Below are 20,231 nucleotides of genomic sequence, written 5' to 3'. Positions count from 1 at the left end.
TTGTTGCGGTAGTATTCCAGCATGGTGTGATGGTATTATTAATGCATTATATTGCTGTAGTATTCCAGCATGGTGTGATGGTATTATTAATGCATTATGTTGCGGTAGTATTCCAGCATGGAGTGATGGTATTATTAATGCATTATGTTGCGGTAGTATTCCAGCATGGTGTGATGGTATTATTAATGCATTATGTTGCAGTAGTATTCCAGCATGGTGTGATGGTATTATTAATGCATTATATTGCTGTAGTATTCCAGCATGGTGTGATGGTATTATTAATGCATTATGTTGTGGTAGTATTCCAGCATGGTGTGATGGTATTATTAATGCATTATGTTGCAGTAGTATTCCAGCATGGTGTGATGGTATTATTATTGCATTATGTTGCTGTAGTATTCCAGCATGGTGTGATGGTATTATTAATGCATTATGTTGCGGTAGTATTCCAGCATGGTGTGATGGTATTATTAATGCATTATGTTGCGGTAGTATTCCAGCATGGTGTGATGGTATTAATGCATTATGTTACGGTAGTATTCCAGCATGGTGTGATTGTATTATTAATGCATTATGTTGCGGTAGTATTCCAGCATGGTATGATGGTATTATTAATGCATTATGTTGCGGTAGTATTCCAGCATGGTGTGATGGTATTAATGCATTATGTTGCGGTAGTATTCCATCATGGTATGATGGTATTATTAATGCATTATGTTGCTGTAGTATTCCAGCATGGTGTGATGGTATTATTAAATGCATTATGTTGCTGTAGTATTCCAGCATGGTGTGATGGTATTATTAATGCATTGTTACGGTAGTATTCCAGCATGGTGTGATGGTATTATTAATGCATTATGTTGCTGTAGTATTCCAGCATGGTGTGATTGTATTATTAATGCATTATGTTGCGGTAGTATTCCAGCATGGTGTGATGGTATTATTAATGCATTATGTTGCTGTAGTATTCCAGCATGGTGTGATGGTATTATTAATGCATTATGTTGCGGTAGTATTCCAGCATGGTGTGATGGTATTATTAATGCATTATGTTGCTGTAGTATTCCAGCATGGTGTGATGGTATTATTAATGCATTATGTTGCTGTAGTATTCCAGCATGGTGTGATGGTATTATTAATGCATTGTTGCGGTAGTATTCCAGCATGGTGTGATGGTATTATTAATGCATTATATTGCTGTAGTATTCCAGCATGGTGTGATGGTATTATTAATGCATTATGTTGCGGTAGTATTCCAGCATGGAGTGATGGTATTATTAATGCATTATGTTGCGGTAGTATTCCAGCATGGTGTGATGGTATTATTAATGCATTACGTTGTGGTAGTATTCCAGCATGGTGTGATGGTATTATTAATGCATTATGTTGCAGTAGTATTCCAGCATGGTGTGATGGTATTATTATTGCATTATGTTGCTGTAGTATTCCAGCATGGTGTGATGGTATTATTAATGCATTATGTTGCGGTAGTATTCCAGCATGGTGTGATGGTATTATTAATGCATTATGTTGCGGTAGTATTCCAGCATGGTGTGATGGTATTAATGCATTATGTTACGGTAGTATTCCAGCATGGTGTGATTGTATTATTAATGCATTATGTTGCGGTAGTATTCCAGCATGGTGTGATTGTATTATTAATGCATTGTTGCTGTAGTATTCCAGCATGGTGTGATGGTATTATTAATGCATTATATTGCTGTAGTATTCCAGCATGGTGTGATGGTATTATTAATGCATTATGTTGCGGTAGTATTCCAGCATGGAGTGATGGTATTATTAATGCATTATGTTGCGGTAGTATTCCAGCATGGTGTGATGGTATTATTAATGCATTACGTTGTGGTAGTATTCCAGCATGGTGTGATGGTATTATTAATGCATTATGTTGCAGTAGTATTCCAGCATGGTGTGATGGTATTATTATTGCATTATGTTGCTGTAGTATTCCAGCATGGTGTGATGGTATTATTAATGCATTATGTTGCGGTAGTATTCCAGCATGGTGTGATGGTATTATTAATGCATTATGTTGCGGTAGTATTCCAGCATGGTGTGATGGTATTAATGCATTATGTTACGGTAGTATTCCAGCATGGTGTGATTGTATTATTAATGCATTATGTTGCGGTAGTATTCCAGCATGGTGTGATTAATAATACAATCACATAATGCTGAAATACTAAAGCAACATAATGCATTGTATTGTTATTTCAACAGTATGGGATTATATTAATGCATTATATGGCAATAGTATTCCACCTGTTGTGATGGTATTATTAATGCATTATGTGGCGGTAGTATTCCAGCATGGTGTGATTGTATTATTAATGCATTATGTGGCGGTAGTATTCCAGCATGGTGTGATTGTATTATTTATACGCTATATGTTAATCTGTTTGACCATGACTAACTAGGAAAACAAACATTATATTAATGTGAGATTTGTCACAAATTGCACCAAAAAACCACCAATTTGTAAAATGTGGACAGAGACTGAATTGCTTGAACCTGAGTCCATTATCAGATAAAAATAAAACATCGCACTTTGACACCTTTTGAGGCAGAATAATATTTTACTATACATTATTATTAGCCCACACAGCTGCTATCTGGTTGCACATAGTGATATATTGTAACGCAGAATTTGCTTTTGTAACATTTAGAGTCAGGGGAAGCCGGCGGAGGTCTGGATTATTACTGCTTCTACTGTGCGAGGACTTCAGCCCTATGGTACATATAGTGTGCGTGACCGTCCCTCCTTCCCCCATAAACATCAGCCCCTTCCTGGTTGCACAGAGCCGTCCCCTCCTCATTATATTCTGTATTTCCCCCTGTGCTGCAGCAGATAACACACAGACATCTGAGCTCAGCCTGTGGCCCCCACCATGACACTATGGGCTCTGATATCAGGGGCCCTCCTGCTGCTGCTGGTCCTGGCTGCTATCTGCTTCCTACTGTACTGTGCTTACATCCAGTACATCCACATGAAGTACGACCACATCCCCGGACCCCCAGAGACAGGTGAGGGCACACACCGGGCACAAGCTTTCCTGCACATCTTGTAAAAGGTTTCATAACTAGTGATGAGCGGGCACTACCATGCTCGGGTGCTCAGTACTGGTAACTAGTGATGAACAGGCACTACCATGCTCGGGTGCTCAGTACTGGTAAGTAATGATGAGCGGGCACTACCATGCTCGGGTGCTCAGTACTCGTAACTAGTGATGAGCGGGCACTACCATGCTCAGGTGCTCAGTACTGGTAACTAGTGATGAGCAGGCACTACCATGCTCAGGTGCTCTGTACTCGTAACTAGTGATGAGTGAGCACTACCATGCTCGGGTGCTCAGTACTCGTAACTAGTGATGAGCGGGCACTACCATGCTCGGGTGTTCAGTACTCGTAACTAGTGATGAGCGGGCACTACCATGCTCGGGTGCTCAGTACTCGTAACCAGTGATGAGCGGGCACTACCATGCTCGGGTATTCGTAACTAGTGATGAGCAGGCACTACCATGCTCGGGTGCTCTGTACTCGTAACTAGTGATGAGTGGGCTCTACCATGCTCAGTACTCGTAACTAGTGATGAGCGGGCTCTACAATGCTCGGGTGCTCTGTACTGGTAACTAGTGATGAGCGGGCTCTACCATGCTCGGGTGCTCTGTACTGGTAACTAGTGATGAGCGGGCACTACCATGCTCGGGTGCTCTGTACTGGTAACTAGTGATGAGCGGGCACTACCATGCTCTGGTGCTCAGTACTGGTAACTAGTGATGAGCGGGCACTACCATGCTCAGGTGCTCGGTACTCATAACTAGTGATGAGCGGGCACTACCATGCTCGGGTGCTCAGTACTGGTAACTAGTGATGAGCGGGCTCTACCATGCTCGGGTGCTCAGTACTCGTAACTAGTGATGAGCGGGCTCTACCATGCTCAGTACTTGTAACTAGTGATGAGCGGGCACTACCATGCTCGGGTGCTCTGTACTGGTAACTAGTGATGAGCGGGCACTACCATGCTCGGGTGCTATGTACTGGTAACTAGTGATGAGCGGGCACTACCATGCTCGGGTGCTCAGTACTCGTAACTAGTGATGAGCGGGCACTACCATGCTCGGGTGCTCAGTACTCGTAACTAGTGATGAGCGGGCACTACCATGCTCGGGTGTTCAGTACTGGTAACTAGTGATGAGCGGGCACTACCATGCTCGGGTGCTCTGTACTGGTAACTAGTGATGAGCGGGCACTACCATGCTCGGGTGCTCTGTACTGGTAACTAGTGATGAGCGGGCACTACCATGCTCGGGTGCTCTGTACTGGTAACTAGTGATGAGCGGGCACTACCATGCTCGGGTGTTCAGTACTGGTAACTAGTGATGAGCGGGCACTACCATGCTCGGGTGCTCTGTACTGGTAACTAGTGATGAGCGGGCACTACCATGCTCGGGTGCTCTGTACTCGTAACTAGTTACAAGTACCGAGCACCCGAGCATTGTAGTGCCCACTCATCACTATTCCTGCCCCTCACTTTGAAGTGGAGTAGTACTGAGCATGTGCGATCACTGCTCCCTTTACTCTCTATAGAGTTGGAGGTCGCACATGCTCAATACAGCTCCATTCACACAAGGGATTTTGGAACTCTTGTTCTAGAGATCAGTGGGTGGTTATAGCCTTCAATTATAAATTTATCATCCACCCTGTGTATGATTTTATATATATAATTTTTTTTTTGCAGTTTTTTACTGGGTAGTTTACCCACTTTGATGAGGTCAATGAAGGATGACGACCTGGTGCATGAACTGTTTCTGCGCTGGTGAGTCTGATACCGTTACCTGAATTACAATATTTTAACCCGGTTATCCCATAGCTATACTCCATGCATCTATCCTGATGGTTTGCTACAATGTATCAGTGCAGGAAACATGTATCAGGTTATTGCACTGGGGATGATCGAGACTTGAAACATTTGTAGCAAACCACCATCTGTGAAAAGTATTGTCTGTACAGGTTCTTTACTCTCTGCATGAAATACGTTATACCGCCACCTAATGGTTGAAGCCAGTTGCTGGGTTTCTTTGTGCTTCCTTGCCAGGGCTCAGACATATGGCCCCGTCGTCCGGATCAATTCCTTGCACAACGTGATGATTCTTCTCACCAGTCCTAATGGAGTAAAGGTACTGGACTAACAATGAGTCATTTAAAGGGGCTGTTCAGGATTAGAAAATCAGGTCTCCTTTCCTCCATAAATGGCACCACCTCTCTCCGTGGGTCGCGATCAGTTTTACTGACTTACCTGGCTGAGTTGCAATACCCTACACAACCTGTAGACCGGGGTGGCGCTGTGTGTCTTATAATCCTGGATGTAAAAACATTTCTTGATCCTTTTTTCTTATTATAATTCTACACAGGAAATTCTGATGTCACCAAAATACACAAAGGACGTCATCTACCGGCGGGCGTTCAGCCTCTTCGGCGTACGGTTGGTCAGATGGCCAGCGCCATCCAGTGGTGAAGCTTCTTTATGGAATTTCAGATGTATTTACCCTTTTTTCTTCTCCAGGTTTCTGGGGAACGGTTTGCTGACTGATTGCAATTATGATCATTGGCACAAACAGAGGAGAATCATGGACCCCGCGTTCAGCAGAACGTAGGTTAAAGGGATCCTCTAGACAGAGCCATGGAAATAAAGAGGATATTGTAAAAATGATCAATTGCGTTTGTCAGGGGGTATGTATGAGACATCTACTGGTGTCAGACATTTCAGCAATGTACTACAACCATGTTGAATATTCAGATATATGGAAGGAAACATCAGGGGGCGCTGTACAGCCGGACCTCTACAGAAGGTTAACCCTGCAGCCATATTGATGTCATCATGCTCGTCTATGTACATTATAAACGGCTTCCATCCATCCTTTCTTCCTTCAGATACTTGATGGGACTGATGGGGACCTTTAACGAGAAGGCGGAGGCGCTGATGGAGAGATTGTCGGAAAAGGCGGACAGCAAATGTGAGTTCTCCATCCACCAGATGATGAGCAAAGTGACGCTGGATGTCATCGCACAGGTAAACTAGGCCGGTGCTGGTCCTACCGGGCCCCAATAATGAAGGGGAATCCTTTGGATAGGGGGGGGGGCAGGAGGCTCAACTTAGGGGTCATAACCCTGGTATAACCAATTTTATGAATCACAGGTGGCATTTGGGATGGACCTGAAGGCTCTGCAGGACGATCAGACTCCATTCCCACCAGCGATCTCATTGGTGATGCAGGGGGTGGCAGAAACACGAAACCCACTGGCACAGGTCGGCAAAAGGAATGGACAACTATTGGATACCCTGTCAGTGTATCTAAGCCTATCATGTGTAATACTGTCTGATGAACTATGTATTCATTGTTGTGTGAAACAGTACATTTACTCAGCAGAAAGTATCTAATCTTATGTATGAAACTGTCTTATGATCTGTGTATCTAATCATAACCTGTGTGATACAGTCTGAGCTGTGTACCTGATTCTATCATGTGTATACTGTCTGATGAACTTTGTATTTGAGTGATACAGTCTGCTGAGCTGTGTATCTAATCCTACCCTGTGTAATCCTGTCTGCTGAGCTGTGTATCTAATCCTAACCTGTGTGATACTGTCTGAGCTGGGTATCTAATCCTGTCTGCTGAGCTGGGTATCTAATCCTGTCCTGTGTGATACTGTCTTCTTAGCTGTGTATCTAATCCTGTCCTGTGTGATACTGTCTGCTGAGCTGTGTATCTAATCCTATCCTGTGATACTGTCTTCTTAGCTGTGTATCTAATCCTATCCTGTGTGATACTGTCTGCTAAGCCGTGTATCTAATCCACTCCTGTGTGATACTGTCTTCTGAGCCGTGTATCTAAGCCTATCCTGTGTGATACTGTCTTCTGGGCTGTGTATCTAATCCTATCCTGTGTGATACTGACTGCTGAGCTGTGTATCTAATCCTCTCCTGTGTGATACTGTCTTCTGAGCTGTGTATCTAATCCTATCCTGTGTGATACTGTCTTCTGGGCTGTGTATCTAATCCTATCCTGTGTGATACTGTCTTCTGAGCTGTGTATCTAATCCTATGTGATACTGTCTGAGCTGTGTATCTAATCCTATCCTGTGTGATACTGTCTGCTGAGCTGTGTATCTAATCCTATCATGCGTGATACTGTCTTCTGAGATATGCGTCTAATCCGATCACGTCCGATACATTCTACTGAGCCGTGTAGCTAATCCGATCAAGTGTGATACTATAGTTGCACTAGTGTATCTAAGTATATTGTGTATCATGCTATCTACTGACCTGAAGTATCTAAACCTATCATGTGTGATAGAATCCTTGACAATGATTGGCCTGTTCACTATTCAGTACACCCCGGGAAAACGAGCTTTTATCAGAGAGGTGCAGGAGAGCGTGAGACTGCTCCGCCAAACGGGGAAGGACTGTATAGAAAGGAGGCGGAAGGCGATACAAGATGGAGACGACGTCCCCGCTGATATATTATCACAGATACTTAAAGGGGCAGGTAAAGAACAGCAGCTATGGCCATTGCTATAACACTAGGTGGCGCTGTATTATATGTCTATAGAGAGCCGGGCCGTGCTTTGTTCTGGAGTCTGAGTGACTCTGTGACTATATGATTGCCCCGTACCTGTGTATAATGGCGGCAGTATATTAGCTGCTTCCAGGACCCCAGCTACACAACGAAGAATTCAGGAGGAGAAGAGGACACAAGATAAGGAATAACTGTTGTCTTCTGAATCTTTACAGCCGCGGAAGATAATTATGACCTGGAACGTTTACTGGATAACTTTGTGACTTTCTTCATAGCAGGTGAGTCTAATGCTATATCCGGTAATGTCAGATTGTCATTGCTGTGACGTCTCTGCGGGGAGTGACCTATATACTGGATTATCATTCTAGGCCAAGAGACCACAGCAAATCAGCTGTCTTTTGCAGTGATGGAGCTGGCATGCTATCCTGATGTACTGGAAAGGTGAGTCCAGCAAATCCTGTGCTTATCATCTGGAGCTGCACTCACTATTCTGCTCGTGCAGTCACTGTTTACATACATTACTGTGAGGTAAATCCGGAGATATGACGATAAATCATGACATTCAAGTCATGTCAGGAAGCCCTCTCCTGGTGTCACTACCCCCTTCCCTTCACACAACTGGTTTAGCAACAAATCCATGGCCATGTCCTGTGATATGGAAATTAGGTGGCTTTAGGACAATGGACACAGGATGACTCCCTGCCGTCACCCTGTAGTAGGAGCTGCTAGCTAGTTAGCAAGGCTATGGAAATAGCCAGACAGAACGACTCCAGTAAAAAATGGTTCATATCTCGCAAGCCATATTTCCGATAAATATGGCAACCATAAAAATGGTGTCTCCGCATGTGGACGATGCCGGCACCCCCTTTTTATGGGAACAGGACATTGGGAAATGCCCCAGGCGTGATATCAGCCAATGGGGAACTCGTAGACAGGTCATGAGTCCCCTCGTTCTGTAGCTAAATTCATAACTGTCACAATGAGAGCATTGGCGTCTGCCTACGACGCTCCCAGGCAAAGTTATAGCCAAAATCCCCTTTGCTGGATAATTCTGATCCATGCAGGGGGAGTGGCAGTGCTCCCTGTGAGGTCACTAAGGTAGGAGGGGACCTGGATTTGCCCAGGTTGATAACCCTGCTTCGGCCATTTTCCAAGGTTCTTCTCGCTGGGGGCACGTGCAGGAAACATCTGTGGGAGTTCCTGGAAACCTGGTCTACAGCGCCCCCCTGTGGCCAGACGCAACAAGGTAACTGCTGGAACTGTGTATGCCTGTTTGTAAACCATGCTTTATCTGTAACTGTACTCTGACATATGTATATTCTGTAGATTCCCTATTGTATATATTGTAGTTTCTAGTGTGCTTTAGGCGATTAAATTATATAATTAATCTTGGCTGTTCTGTTATCTCGATCTTGAATCCCACGTCTGTGTGTTCGGCTAATAGTTACCGTAAGTCGGTTGGTGGCAGCGAGTTGTGCCAAGGATTATTGTGGGGAGGCCAGTGAGATTCGGGGAGAGTTTATATATTCCGCCCGCGGAGGTCGGGGGAATATATACCTTACTCTCACCGGGGACCCTTCAATAATCGGCATAAGTAGTATAGCGGCCTCCTTGCTTATTGTCGGGCAATTCCATAATTGGCCTGACTATAAGAGGGGCGCTAGAGAGCGCGTCACGTGCTCTGTCTGTCGGTCGGGAGGTATAAAGGAGGGGTGACCCCCACTTGTTACCCCCCGATTGTGACGTACTGGTAGCCAGCGCGGGGGATTTCTGAGTGACCCCCCCGGTGGTTTGTGACATATTGGTGGCAAGCGGTGGGATCGAGATAATAGTGTGTGTGAGTGTGAGACCCATACTCCCAGACACTAAAGACTGCCTGCAGCAGCTGTGGCTGCTGGGGTCTTCAGACTAGCTCAACACTAGAGTGTCAGAGTGCAGATACTGTAAGGTGTGTGGAGGCATCAGGTGTCAGTTCTGTGTCAGTGACCAAAAGTCTGCAAGAATGGCTGAGAGCACCAGGAGCAAAGCCAAAGGAATGGCCGATGCTCAGGCCAGAGACGATGAGGAGGTTGTCCACGAGTCCTCCAGGAGCTCGACGCCAGAAAACAGCTCTGCAGAGGACATTGCACAACCGGGCACTGCTGGACAAGATGAGGAGCAGCTCGCCCAAGGGTCCTCAACGAGCCAGACGCCAGCCCTCCGCTCTGCAATGGACAGTGAAGCACCAGGCTCCGCAGCGGGCCGCAGATCACCACGTGCCATTCCACCGAGCCTGGGAGGCTCGGATAGCCTTCTTCAAATGGCTATGGCCCTACGCCAGGCTGGAGACCGGGAGGGCTACAAGGAACTCATGGCCGAGCGTGAGCGGCAAGCAGCGCGTGAAGAGCGCCAGGCAGAGCGTAACTACCAGCTGCAGCTAGCTCAGCTCCGGCCCTCATCAGCCACCCGTGACCTTCCAGACACCAAACTTCCAAAGGTCCGTGTTGAGGACTTCCCAGTGCTGGAGAAGGATGGAGACTTGGACTCTTTCTTGACTGCTTTTGAACGGACTTGCTTGCAGCATCATCTGAACAAGGACCAGTGGGCCAAATACCTGACCCCCCGTTTAAGGGGTAAGGCCCTGGATATCCTTGGGGACTTGCCTGCTGAGGCGGATCAGGGCTACGACACCATCAAGCGGGCCCTGATCCAACAGTACAACCTCACCCCGGAGTCCTACCGCAAGAAGTTCCGGACGCTGCAGAAGGGACCAAAGGACTCCTGGGCTGACCACCGGCGGGCACTTGCCCGAGCTGCCGACCACTGGACCCAAGGCCTGCAGCTTTCCACCGGACCGGAGATCCTGGACTTGTTCATCACGGAGCAACTCTTGTGGAACTGCCCTGAGGATCTCCGCCAGTTCATCCGAGACCAGAAGCCAAAGGGATCCACGGCTACAGCTGCCCTTGCCGATGACTACACCAACAACCGGGCTCCTGAAGCCAGGAGAGCAGCCACCAGCAGCACCTGGAGAGGGGGTAAGATGAACTCTGCGACTGCCCCACCTGCCCCTAGACTGCAGGGGGTGTCCCCCTCAACTCCCCTCTCCAGGCCCGTGGCAGAACCAAGACGGTGCCACCAGTGCAACCTACCTGGACACTTCAAGGCCATGTGCCCTCAGCGTCCCAAGGCCCCGGCTCCGTCCCCGTCCCAAGGGCCGCCCAAGGTGTATTGTGTGGGTGGGGGTGGTGGTAGGTCCCTGGACAGCTTCCAACCTGTCACCGTCGGCCGGTCTGTGACCATAGGACTGCGAGACAGCGCCTCGGAGGTGACTCTGGTGCGGCCTGAGATGGTGTCCCCCCAAGACTTGATCCCTGGAAAAACCCTCGCTGTCTCCGGGATTGGAGGCATTGACCCGGCGCTGCCTGTTGCTGACATTTATGTGGACTGGGGCGCGGGGCGAGGGGTGAGAGAGGTGGGGGTAACTGATCGGATCCCTGCAAACGTGCTACTTGGGACAGATTTGGGGCAAATAACCTCCCAGTTTGGCCCCGCCCCAAAGGCTGAACCTTCAGCCAGTGCTGACGTGCCTCCGGACAATGTTAATGTGTTATCTATGAATGATGTAAGGGAGGAGGGAGTGAACTCTGATATTTCTGCTTGCACAGACACCATAGACACACACACAGCTGCAGCTGTGACAGGGGAGGGGGTCAGAGAAAGGTGTGACAATGCCTCTACAAGTAATCAGCCTGTGAGCTGGGATCTGTTGCCCTCTGCAGGGATAAGCAGAGAGCAGGGTGCTGCAGGGGGAGGACCAGTGTGTGGGGTGGGGGCTACCACAGCAAATGTGGGGTCCCCAGAGATTTCACAGCGGGGTTCTGTTGCTGCAGGGGGGGAACAGGCAGGTGAGATTGGGGCCGGTCCAGGAGCGGAAGTGCTCCCAGGTAAGATCTCGGTGCAGGGTTCCCCCACAACCGGGGTGTCAGGAAGCCAGGTAGGTCTGCCTGAACCGGCGACTTGGTCAGGAACGGAGGAGGAGCAGGCACGACCCACGGTCGCAGCGGCTGTGGCCGCTGTCACCCGCAGTGGGAGTGCTGGAAGCCAAGGGGCCTCCCGGAGGTCCGATAGCTCTTCCCCTTCTGACCAAGTGGCAGCCGAGTCAGGTGGAGGCCAGGACACAGGTCCCGGGGTACTGACTGAAGATGTGACAGTCTCGTCGATTCTGGCCACATCTAGTCAGGAGTTTCAGGCAGCGTTAGAAGCTGACGACAGCCTGAAAGCTCTAAAGGAGCAGGCGGCACAGCCTCCCTCGGACTCGGACCCGGAGCGAGTGGTCTGGGACCAAGGACGGCTGTACCGGGCCACGGTCCAGCAGGGTTCACCGGAGGCGTGGCCCAGGGACCGACAGTTGGTGGTACCCTATCCGTTCCGGACGGAGTTGTTGCGGATCGCACATGAGATTCCGATGGCCGGACACCTAGGGATCGCTAAGACCAAGGCCAGGTTAAACCAGCATTTCTACTGGCCAAAAATGGGGGCCGATGTGGCTGCCTACTGCCGTTCGTGTGAAACCTGTCAGAGAGTGGGGAAGGCGGGGCCACGCCCCAAAGCCCCACTGGTATCTCTGCCCATCATCGATGAGCCTTTCAGGAGGGTGGCTGTGGATCTGGTCGGCCCGCTGGCCATCCCCAGCAGCTCCGGGAAACGCTTCATACTGACGGTAGTGGACTATGCCACCCGGTACCCAGAAGCAGTGGCCTTGTCGTCCATTCGGGCTGACAAGGTGGCCACCGCATTGCTGGAGATTTTCTCCCGAGTGGGTTTTCCCCAGGAAATGCTCACCGACCGGGGGACCCAATTCATGTCCCAGCTGATGGAGACCCTCTGTAAGCAAGTCCAGGTGCGACATCTGGTGGCCAGCCCGTACCATCCACAGACTAATGGCCTGTGCGAGCGGTTCAATGGCACCTTAAAGCAGATGCTTAAGATGTTGGTCGACTCCCATGGGCGTGACTGGGAGCGGTATCTCCCACACCTGTTATTTGCTTACCGGGAGGTTCCACAGGCCTCAACAGGATTCTCACCGTTTGAGCTCCTGTACGGGCGACGTGTGCGGGGCCCCCTGGCTCTGGTGAAAGAGGCTTGGGAAGGGGATTTGGCCACCCCTGGAGTGTCGGTTATCGAGTATGTCATGCGCTTCCGGGACAAAATGCAGGCCTTGACGCAACTGGTACACGACAATATGGCTCAAGCCCAGGCTGATCAGAAGCGTTGGTACGACCAGAACGCTTGTGAGAGGACCTACCAAGTGGGTCAAGAGGTGTGGGTACTGGTCCCCGTACCACAGGACAAGCTTCAGGCAGCCTGGGAAGGCCCATACCTTGTGTACCAGCAGCTCAACCCTGTGACGTACCTGGTCACCCTGGACCCTGCCCGTGGAAGGCGGAAGCCCTTCCATGTGAACATGATGAAGGCACATCATGAGCGGGAGGCATGTGCGCTCCCCGTGTGCAACCTGCCCGAGGAGGGAGAAGCGGAAACCCTCTTGGATATGCTAGCCCAGGTTAGGGCAGGCGGATCCATTGAGGATGTGGAGGTTGGCCACCAGCTCTTGGAGGACCAACGGTCCCAGCTGTGGGCCACCCTACACCCCTTCCGGGGGTTGTTTACCAACCAGCCCGGAAGGACTGACTTGGCTGTCCATCACGTGGACACTGGGGATCATCCCCCGATCCGGCGTTCAGCATATCGGGTCTCCCTGGAGGTGCAGCAACACATGCGCCAGGAGATTGACGAGATGCTGGAGCTGGGGGTGATCCAGGCATCCAACAGCGCTTGGGCCTCGCCTGTAGTCCTCGTCCCTAAGAAGGACCGAACCACTCGGTTCTGCGTGGACTACAGAGGGCTCAATGCTGTCACGGTCGCCGATGCGTACCCAATGCCACGCATCGATGACCTGCTCGATCAGTTGGCCGGGGCTCAGTACCTGACCATCATGGACCTGAGCCGGGGATATTGGCAGATCCCCCCTGACTCGCAAGGCCAGGGAACGCTCTGCCTTTATTACCCCATTTGGACTGTACGAGTCCACGGTGATGCCATTCGGGATGAGGAATGCCCCTGCCACTTTCCAGCGGATGGTCAACACCCTGCTCAAGGGACTTGAAGGGTACGCGGCCGCGTACCTGGATGACATTGCCGTCTTCAGTCCCACCTGGGAGGACCACCTAGAGCATCTAGCACAGGTGCTCAGGCGGATCCACCGGGCAGGTTTGACCATCAAGCCGGGAAAGTGTCAGCTGGCCATGAGCGAGGTCCAGTACCTCGGTCACCGGGTAGGTGGGGGAACGCTGAAGCCCGAGCCTGAGAAAGTGGGGGCCATCGCATCCTGGCCCACCCCCAGGACCAAGAAGCAGGTGATGTCCTTCTTGGGGACCGCTGGGTACTATAGGAGGTTTGTTCCACGCTATAGTAGCCTGGCAAAGCCCTTGACGGACCTCACCAAGAAGAAGCTGCCCTCTGCAGTCGATTGGACAGTGGACTGCGAGACAGCCTTCCGGGCCCTAAAGGACGCCCTGTCCAGCCCGCCCGTGCTACAGGCAGCCGACTTCACGCGGCCGTTTGTAGTACAGACCGACGCCAGTGACTTCGGCCTCGGTGCGGTGCTCAGCCAGGTGGACTCTGCGAGCCAAGAGCACCCAGTCTTGTACCTGAGCAGGAAGCTGTTACCAAGGGAAGTTGCCTATTCCACGATGGAGAAGGAGTGCCTGGCCATAGTGTGGGCCCTGCAGCGTCTGCAACCCTATCTATACGGGCGCCACTTCATCGTGGAGACGGACCACAATCCCCTCAGCTGGTTGCACACCGTCTCTGGGACGAATGGGCGATTGTTGCGATGGAGCCTTGCGCTCCAGCAATACAACTTCACCATTCGCCACAAAAGGGGCCGTGACCACGGTAACGCAGACGGGCTGTCCCGACAAGGAGAGGTCGCGGACGGGCGCACGGGGGAACACCGGAGTGTGCTGCCCCCTAGCGCCCTCAAAAGGGGGGAGGTGTGAGGTAAATCCGGAGATATGACGATAAATCATGACATTCAAGTCATGTCAGGAAGCCCTCTCCTGGTGTCACTACCCCCTTCCCTTCACACAACTGGTTTAGCAACAAATCCATGGCCATGTCCTGTGATATGGAAATTAGGTGGCTTTAGGACAATGGACACAGGATGACTCCCTGCCGTCACCCTGTAGTAGGAGCTGCTAGCTAGTTAGCAAGGCTATGGAAATAGCCAGACAGAACGACTCCAGTAAAAAATGGTTCATATCTCGCAAGCCATATTTCCGATAAATATGGCAACCATAAAAATGGTGTCTCCGCATGTGGACGATGCCGGCACCCCCTTTTTATGGGAACAGGACATTGGGAAATGCCCCAGGCGTGATATCAGCCAATGGGGAACTCGTAGACAGGTCATGAGTCCCCTCGTTCTGTAGCTAAATTCATAACTGTCACAATGAGAGCATTGGCGTCTGCCTACGACGCTCCCAGGCAAAGTTATAGCCAAAATCCCCTTTGCTGGATAATTCTGATCCATGCAGGGGGAGTGGCAGTGCTCCCTGTGAGGTCACTAAGGTAGGAGGGGACCTGGATTTGCCCAGGTTGATAACCCTGCTTCGGCCATTTTCCAAGGTTCTTCTCGCTGGGGGCACGTGCAGGAAACATCTGTGGGAGTTCCTGGAAACCTGGTCTACAGCGCCCCCCTGTGGCCAGACGCAACAAGGTAACTGCTGGAACTGTGTATGCCTGTTTGTAAACCATGCTTTATCTGTAACTGTACTCTGACATATGTATATTCTGTAGATTCCCTATTGTATATATTGTAGTTTCTAGTGTGCTTTAGGCGATTAAATTATATAATTAATCTTGGCTGTTCTGTTATCTCGATCTTGAATCCCACGTCTGTGTGTTCGGCTAATAGTTACCGTAAGTCGGTTGGTGGCAGCGAGTTGTGCCAAGGATTATTGTGGGGAGGCCAGTGAGATTCGGGGAGAGTTTATATATTCCGCCCGCGGAGGTCGGGGGAATATATACCTTACTCTCACCGGGGACCCTTCAATAATCGGCATAAGTAGTATAGCGGCCTCCTTGCTTATTGTCGGGCAATTCCATAATTGGCCTGACTATAAGAGGGGCGCTAGAGAGCGCGTCACGTGCTCTGTCTGTCGGTCGGGAGGTATAAAGGAGGGGTGACCCCCACTTGTTACCCCCCGATTGTGACGTACTGGTAGCCAGCGCGGGGGATTTCTGAGTGACCCCCCCGGTGGTTTGTGACAATTACTGATCCTGAGTTACCTCCTGTATTATATTCCAGAGCTGCACTCACTATTCTGCAGGTGCAGTCACTGTGTATATACATTACTGATCCTGAGTTACCTCCTGTATTATACTCCAGAGCTGCACTCACTATTCTGCTGGTGCAGTCACTGTGTACATACATTACTGATCCACAGTTACCTCCTGTCTTATACTCCAGAGCTGCACTCACTATTCTGCAGGTGCAGTCACTGTGTATATACATTACTGATCCTGAGTTACCTCGTGTATTATACTCCATCCAGAGCTGCACTCACTATTCTGCTGGTGCAGTCACTGTGTATATACATTACTGATCCTGAGTTACCTCCTGTATTATACTCCAGAGCTGCACTCACTATTCTGCTGGTGCAGTCACTGTGTATATACATTACTGATCCTGAGTTACCTCCTGTATTATACTCCAGAGCTGCACTCACTATTCTGCTGGTGCAGTCACTGTGTATATACATTACTGATCCTGAGTTACCTCCTGTATTATACTCCAGAGCTGCACTCACTATTCTGCTGGTGCAGTCACTGTGTATATACATTACTGATCCTGAGTAATCTCCTGTATTATACTCCAGAGCTGCACTCACTATTCTTCTGGTGCAGTCACTGTGTACATACATGTAGTGATCCGGTTACATTCTGTATTGATCTCCAGAGCCGCACTCACTGTTCTGCTGGTGGATGTGACATACAGACAGTTTCTGCACTTACAATTTCCTTTTGTAATCAGAGTCCAGGGTGAAATAGACGATGTAATCGGCTCAAAAAGAGACATTACATACGAGGATCTGAACAAGCTGCAGTATCTGTCCCAGGTAAGTGTGAATTGTCGCTTATATCGAAGGTATCTCATATTTCTGATATCTTTCTAATTTTGTCCTAGATTCTCAAAGAGACCCTGCGATTATATTCCACGGCCCCGGGAACATCACGTCTTCTGGATAAAGAATTAGTGATTGAGGGATTCAGAATCCCACCTAACGTCTCCTTGGTGGTAAGTGGCCAGACAGGAGGGTGGACTACACGGCTCAGCCACACATCCAGGGACCAGGTTTGAGGCAGCTGCTTTCTCTGCACATTTGGTGCCACTGCAATAGTATCAGATGATTCTCACTAATTGCAGAATGTAAAGGCCCCTAAAGTGTAAATCTGTAGAAAGGTCCCCGGCCTATCACGTGCAATGCTGGTGTTATAAATGGTTGAAGGATCCGTATGAGAGAGCAACACTAAGGGTCCCGGTGCCTCTGCTACCCCCCTAAAGATACATAGCTGATTAAACTGCTTTAACAGATGTAAAATACATAAAGATGTTCCCGCTATTAACCTCTGGTGTCATCCACTGCACAGTTTAATTCCTATGTCTATGGTAGACTGGAGCAGCATTTTAAGGATCCTCTCATCTTTGACCCAGATCGATTTAGTCCTGAATCCGAGAGGTGAGTGCATACAGTATATATGCTTTATATTATCCTCTAGTACGGGGGGCTCCAACTACAACCCCCCCCCGCGTGTAAGCAGACTCCCTCATGTAATAACGCATCTCATTGCTCCCAGGCCTCACTTCACCTATTTCCCGTTTTCCTTGGGGCCCCGGTCGTGTATAGGACAGGTGTTCTCACGGGTAAGGACACATCTGCACTGTGTGGGATCAGGCTGCAGACCTGCTGACTGTCTCCCAGTACGGCCCGGTCCACGGCCGCTCACAGTCAGGGATTGCTGGAAACTGACGTATTCAACAATTTTTTTTTTTTTTAATAGATGGAAGCAAAAGTTGTGATGGCGAAATTTTTGCAAAGATTTGAGTTCCAGCTGACAGACGGCCAAAGCTTCCACATCATAGACACCGGGACTCTGCGACCAAAAGATGGCGTCATGTGCCGGCTGCGGCCGCGAAGTGCCAAGAAATAAATGGCCCCTGAACCTTCACTCAACCTAATCTCATTTAATATTGTCATAAAGAGACTTAATAATTATGGAGTCTCCGTTCTTTGATTTGTTGTTCACTCCCTGGCATGAAGTGTAATCCACTAACCTCTAAAACGGATTACCGGAAGTGGGGCGGAGCTTAGGGTCTCTACCGGAAGTGGGGGCGTGGCTTTGCTGCGCTACAGGAAAGGGCAGTTGATGAGAGCAGGGTCTAGGGTCTCTAGAGGTAGTGGGGCTTTGCAGCTCTACAGCAAGAGGCAGTTGGTGCAAGGATTAGGGTCTGTAGAGGAAGTGGAGGTGGGGTTTGTGGCTCTACAGTAAGTAGCAGTTGATGGGGTGGGGCTTAGGGTCTCTAGAGACAGTGGCGTGGGGCTTTGCTGCTGTACAGGAAGTGGCAGTTGGTGGAGGTGGAAATATGGGTCTCTAGAGGAAGGGGGCGTGGCTGTAGCTCTACAGGAAGTGGCAGTTGGTGGAGGTGGAAATATGGGTCTCTAGAGGAAGGGGGCGTGGCTGTAGCTCTACAGGAAGTGGCTGTTGATGGGGTGGGGCTTAGGGTCTCTGCAGGAAGTGGGGGCGTGGTTTTGTGGCTCTACGGGAAGTGGCAGTTAGCGGGGCTTTGTCTCTACAGGAAGGGAGGGTGGCAGTGATGGGAAATCTAGTTCATTTTGGTGATTATTCACCATGAACTAGTTCACTGAAAAGATTAGTTCAAAAGATTAGTTCATTTAGTTCAGTATTTCTCTCCACCCTGTCCTGTGAGGAGCGGACAGGAAATGCATCATGTGACCGTGAACTAAATGAACTATATGAACTGAATGTTCTATTGAGAATGAATCAGGACAGCCTAGTTCAATCTGATGCATCTCACTGAGCCCAGCAGCGCCCCCTGTGTAGAGTGTAGAGTACTGACTCATAATGAATGTGTATGAGGGAGCTGAGAAGCAGTTCAGCAGCCACCATTTTGAGAACAGAACAGGAGCCAGTGGTAAAGATTTTAGCAAGACTGATCTTCTAGGCTACAGGAGGCCCATCCCCTACAGGAGGCCCATCCCCTACAGGAGGCCCATCCCCTACAGGAGGCCCATCCCCTACAGGAGGCTGATCCCCTACAGGAGGCCGATCTTATCACACAGACAGGTGAGGGGCATGAACCACACACAAACACTCTCTCTCTCATACACACATATGAGCTGTGTCTGTCTACTGTGCAATTTCAGTTTTATTAATATTATTATTACTATTATATTTGTATTTGATGTGAGGTATAGTGTTTTACTACCTTCTTTTCCAGCATCAGGAGCTATAAAGAGCGAGTATGAGAGCAGGAGCCTCCTGGAGCTGTAGAGGGGTCTGTCTCTTCACACTGCTGTTTAGTTCATAATGAACTAATCTCTGTCAGGATGGTGACTAGATGAACTAATCTCTGTCAGGATGGTGACTAGATGAACTAATCTCTGTCAGGATGGTGACTAGATGAACTAATCTCTGTCAGGATGGTGACTAGATGAACTAATCTCTGTCAGGATGGTGACTAGATGAACTAATCTCTGTCAGGATGGTGACTAGATGAACTAATCTCTGTCAGGATGGTGACTAGATGAACTAATCTCTGTCAGGATGGTGACTAGATGAACTAATCTCTGTCAGGATGGTGACTAGGTGAACTAATCTCTGTCAGGATGGTGACTAGGTGAACTAATCTCTGTCAGGATGGTGACTAGGTGAACTAATCTCTGTCAGGATGGTGACTAAATGAACTAATCTCTGTCAGGATGGTGACTAGATGAACTAATCTCTGTCAGGATGGTGACTAGGTGAACTAATCTCTGTCAGGATGGTGATTAGATGAACTAATCTCTGTCAGGATGGTGACTAGATGAACTAATCTCTGTCAGGATGGTGACTAGATGAACTAATCTCTGTCAGGATGGTGACTAGGTGAACTAATCTCTGTCAGGATGGTGACTAGGTGAACTAATCTCTGTCAGGATGGTGACTAGGTGAACTAATCTCTGTCAGGATGGTGACTAGATGAACTAATCTCTGTCAGGATGGTGACTAGATGAACTAATCTCTGTCAGGATGGTGACTAGGTGAACTAATCTCTGTCAGGATGGTGATTAGATGAACTAATCTCTGTCAGGATGGTGACTAGATGAACTAATCTCTGTCAGGATGGTGACTAGATGAACTAATCTCTGTCAGGATGGTGACTAGGTGAACTAATCTCTGTCAGGATGGTGATTAGGTGAACTAATTTCTGTCAGGATGGTGATTAGATGAACTAATCTCTGTCAGGATGGTGACTAGATGAACTAATCTCTGTCAGGATGGTGACTAGGTGAACTAATCTCTGTC

General features: G+C 49.1%; 1 protein-coding gene across 1 annotated transcript; it reads left to right on the top strand.

Annotated features, from left to right (window-relative positions):
- Positions 1-2,841: 2,841 nt before the first annotated feature.
- On the top strand, positions 2,842-17,920 carry LOC142258391 (cholesterol 24-hydroxylase-like). Its single transcript, XM_075330982.1, is given in 16 exon segments — positions 2,842-3,030; positions 3,033-3,045; positions 4,760-4,837; positions 5,117-5,198; positions 5,433-5,503; positions 5,585-5,671; positions 5,953-6,091; positions 6,218-6,328; positions 7,412-7,568; positions 7,814-7,876; positions 7,967-8,039; positions 16,678-16,762; positions 16,831-16,941; positions 17,295-17,383; positions 17,502-17,568; positions 17,706-17,920. Coding segments are annotated over 16 exon segments (1,497 nt in total). The 5' UTR covers positions 2,842-2,909; the 3' UTR covers positions 17,856-17,920.
- The last annotated feature ends 2,311 nt before the right edge of the window (positions 17,921-20,231 follow it).

This window comes from Anomaloglossus baeobatrachus, chromosome 12 (assembly GCF_048569485.1).
Source record: "Anomaloglossus baeobatrachus isolate aAnoBae1 chromosome 12, aAnoBae1.hap1, whole genome shotgun sequence".
In the NCBI taxonomy this organism is placed as follows: domain Eukaryota; kingdom Metazoa; phylum Chordata; class Amphibia; order Anura; family Aromobatidae; genus Anomaloglossus; species Anomaloglossus baeobatrachus.
Note: the sequence above shows the minus strand (reverse complement) of the source record. Positions and strands in the feature narration are given on the sequence as shown.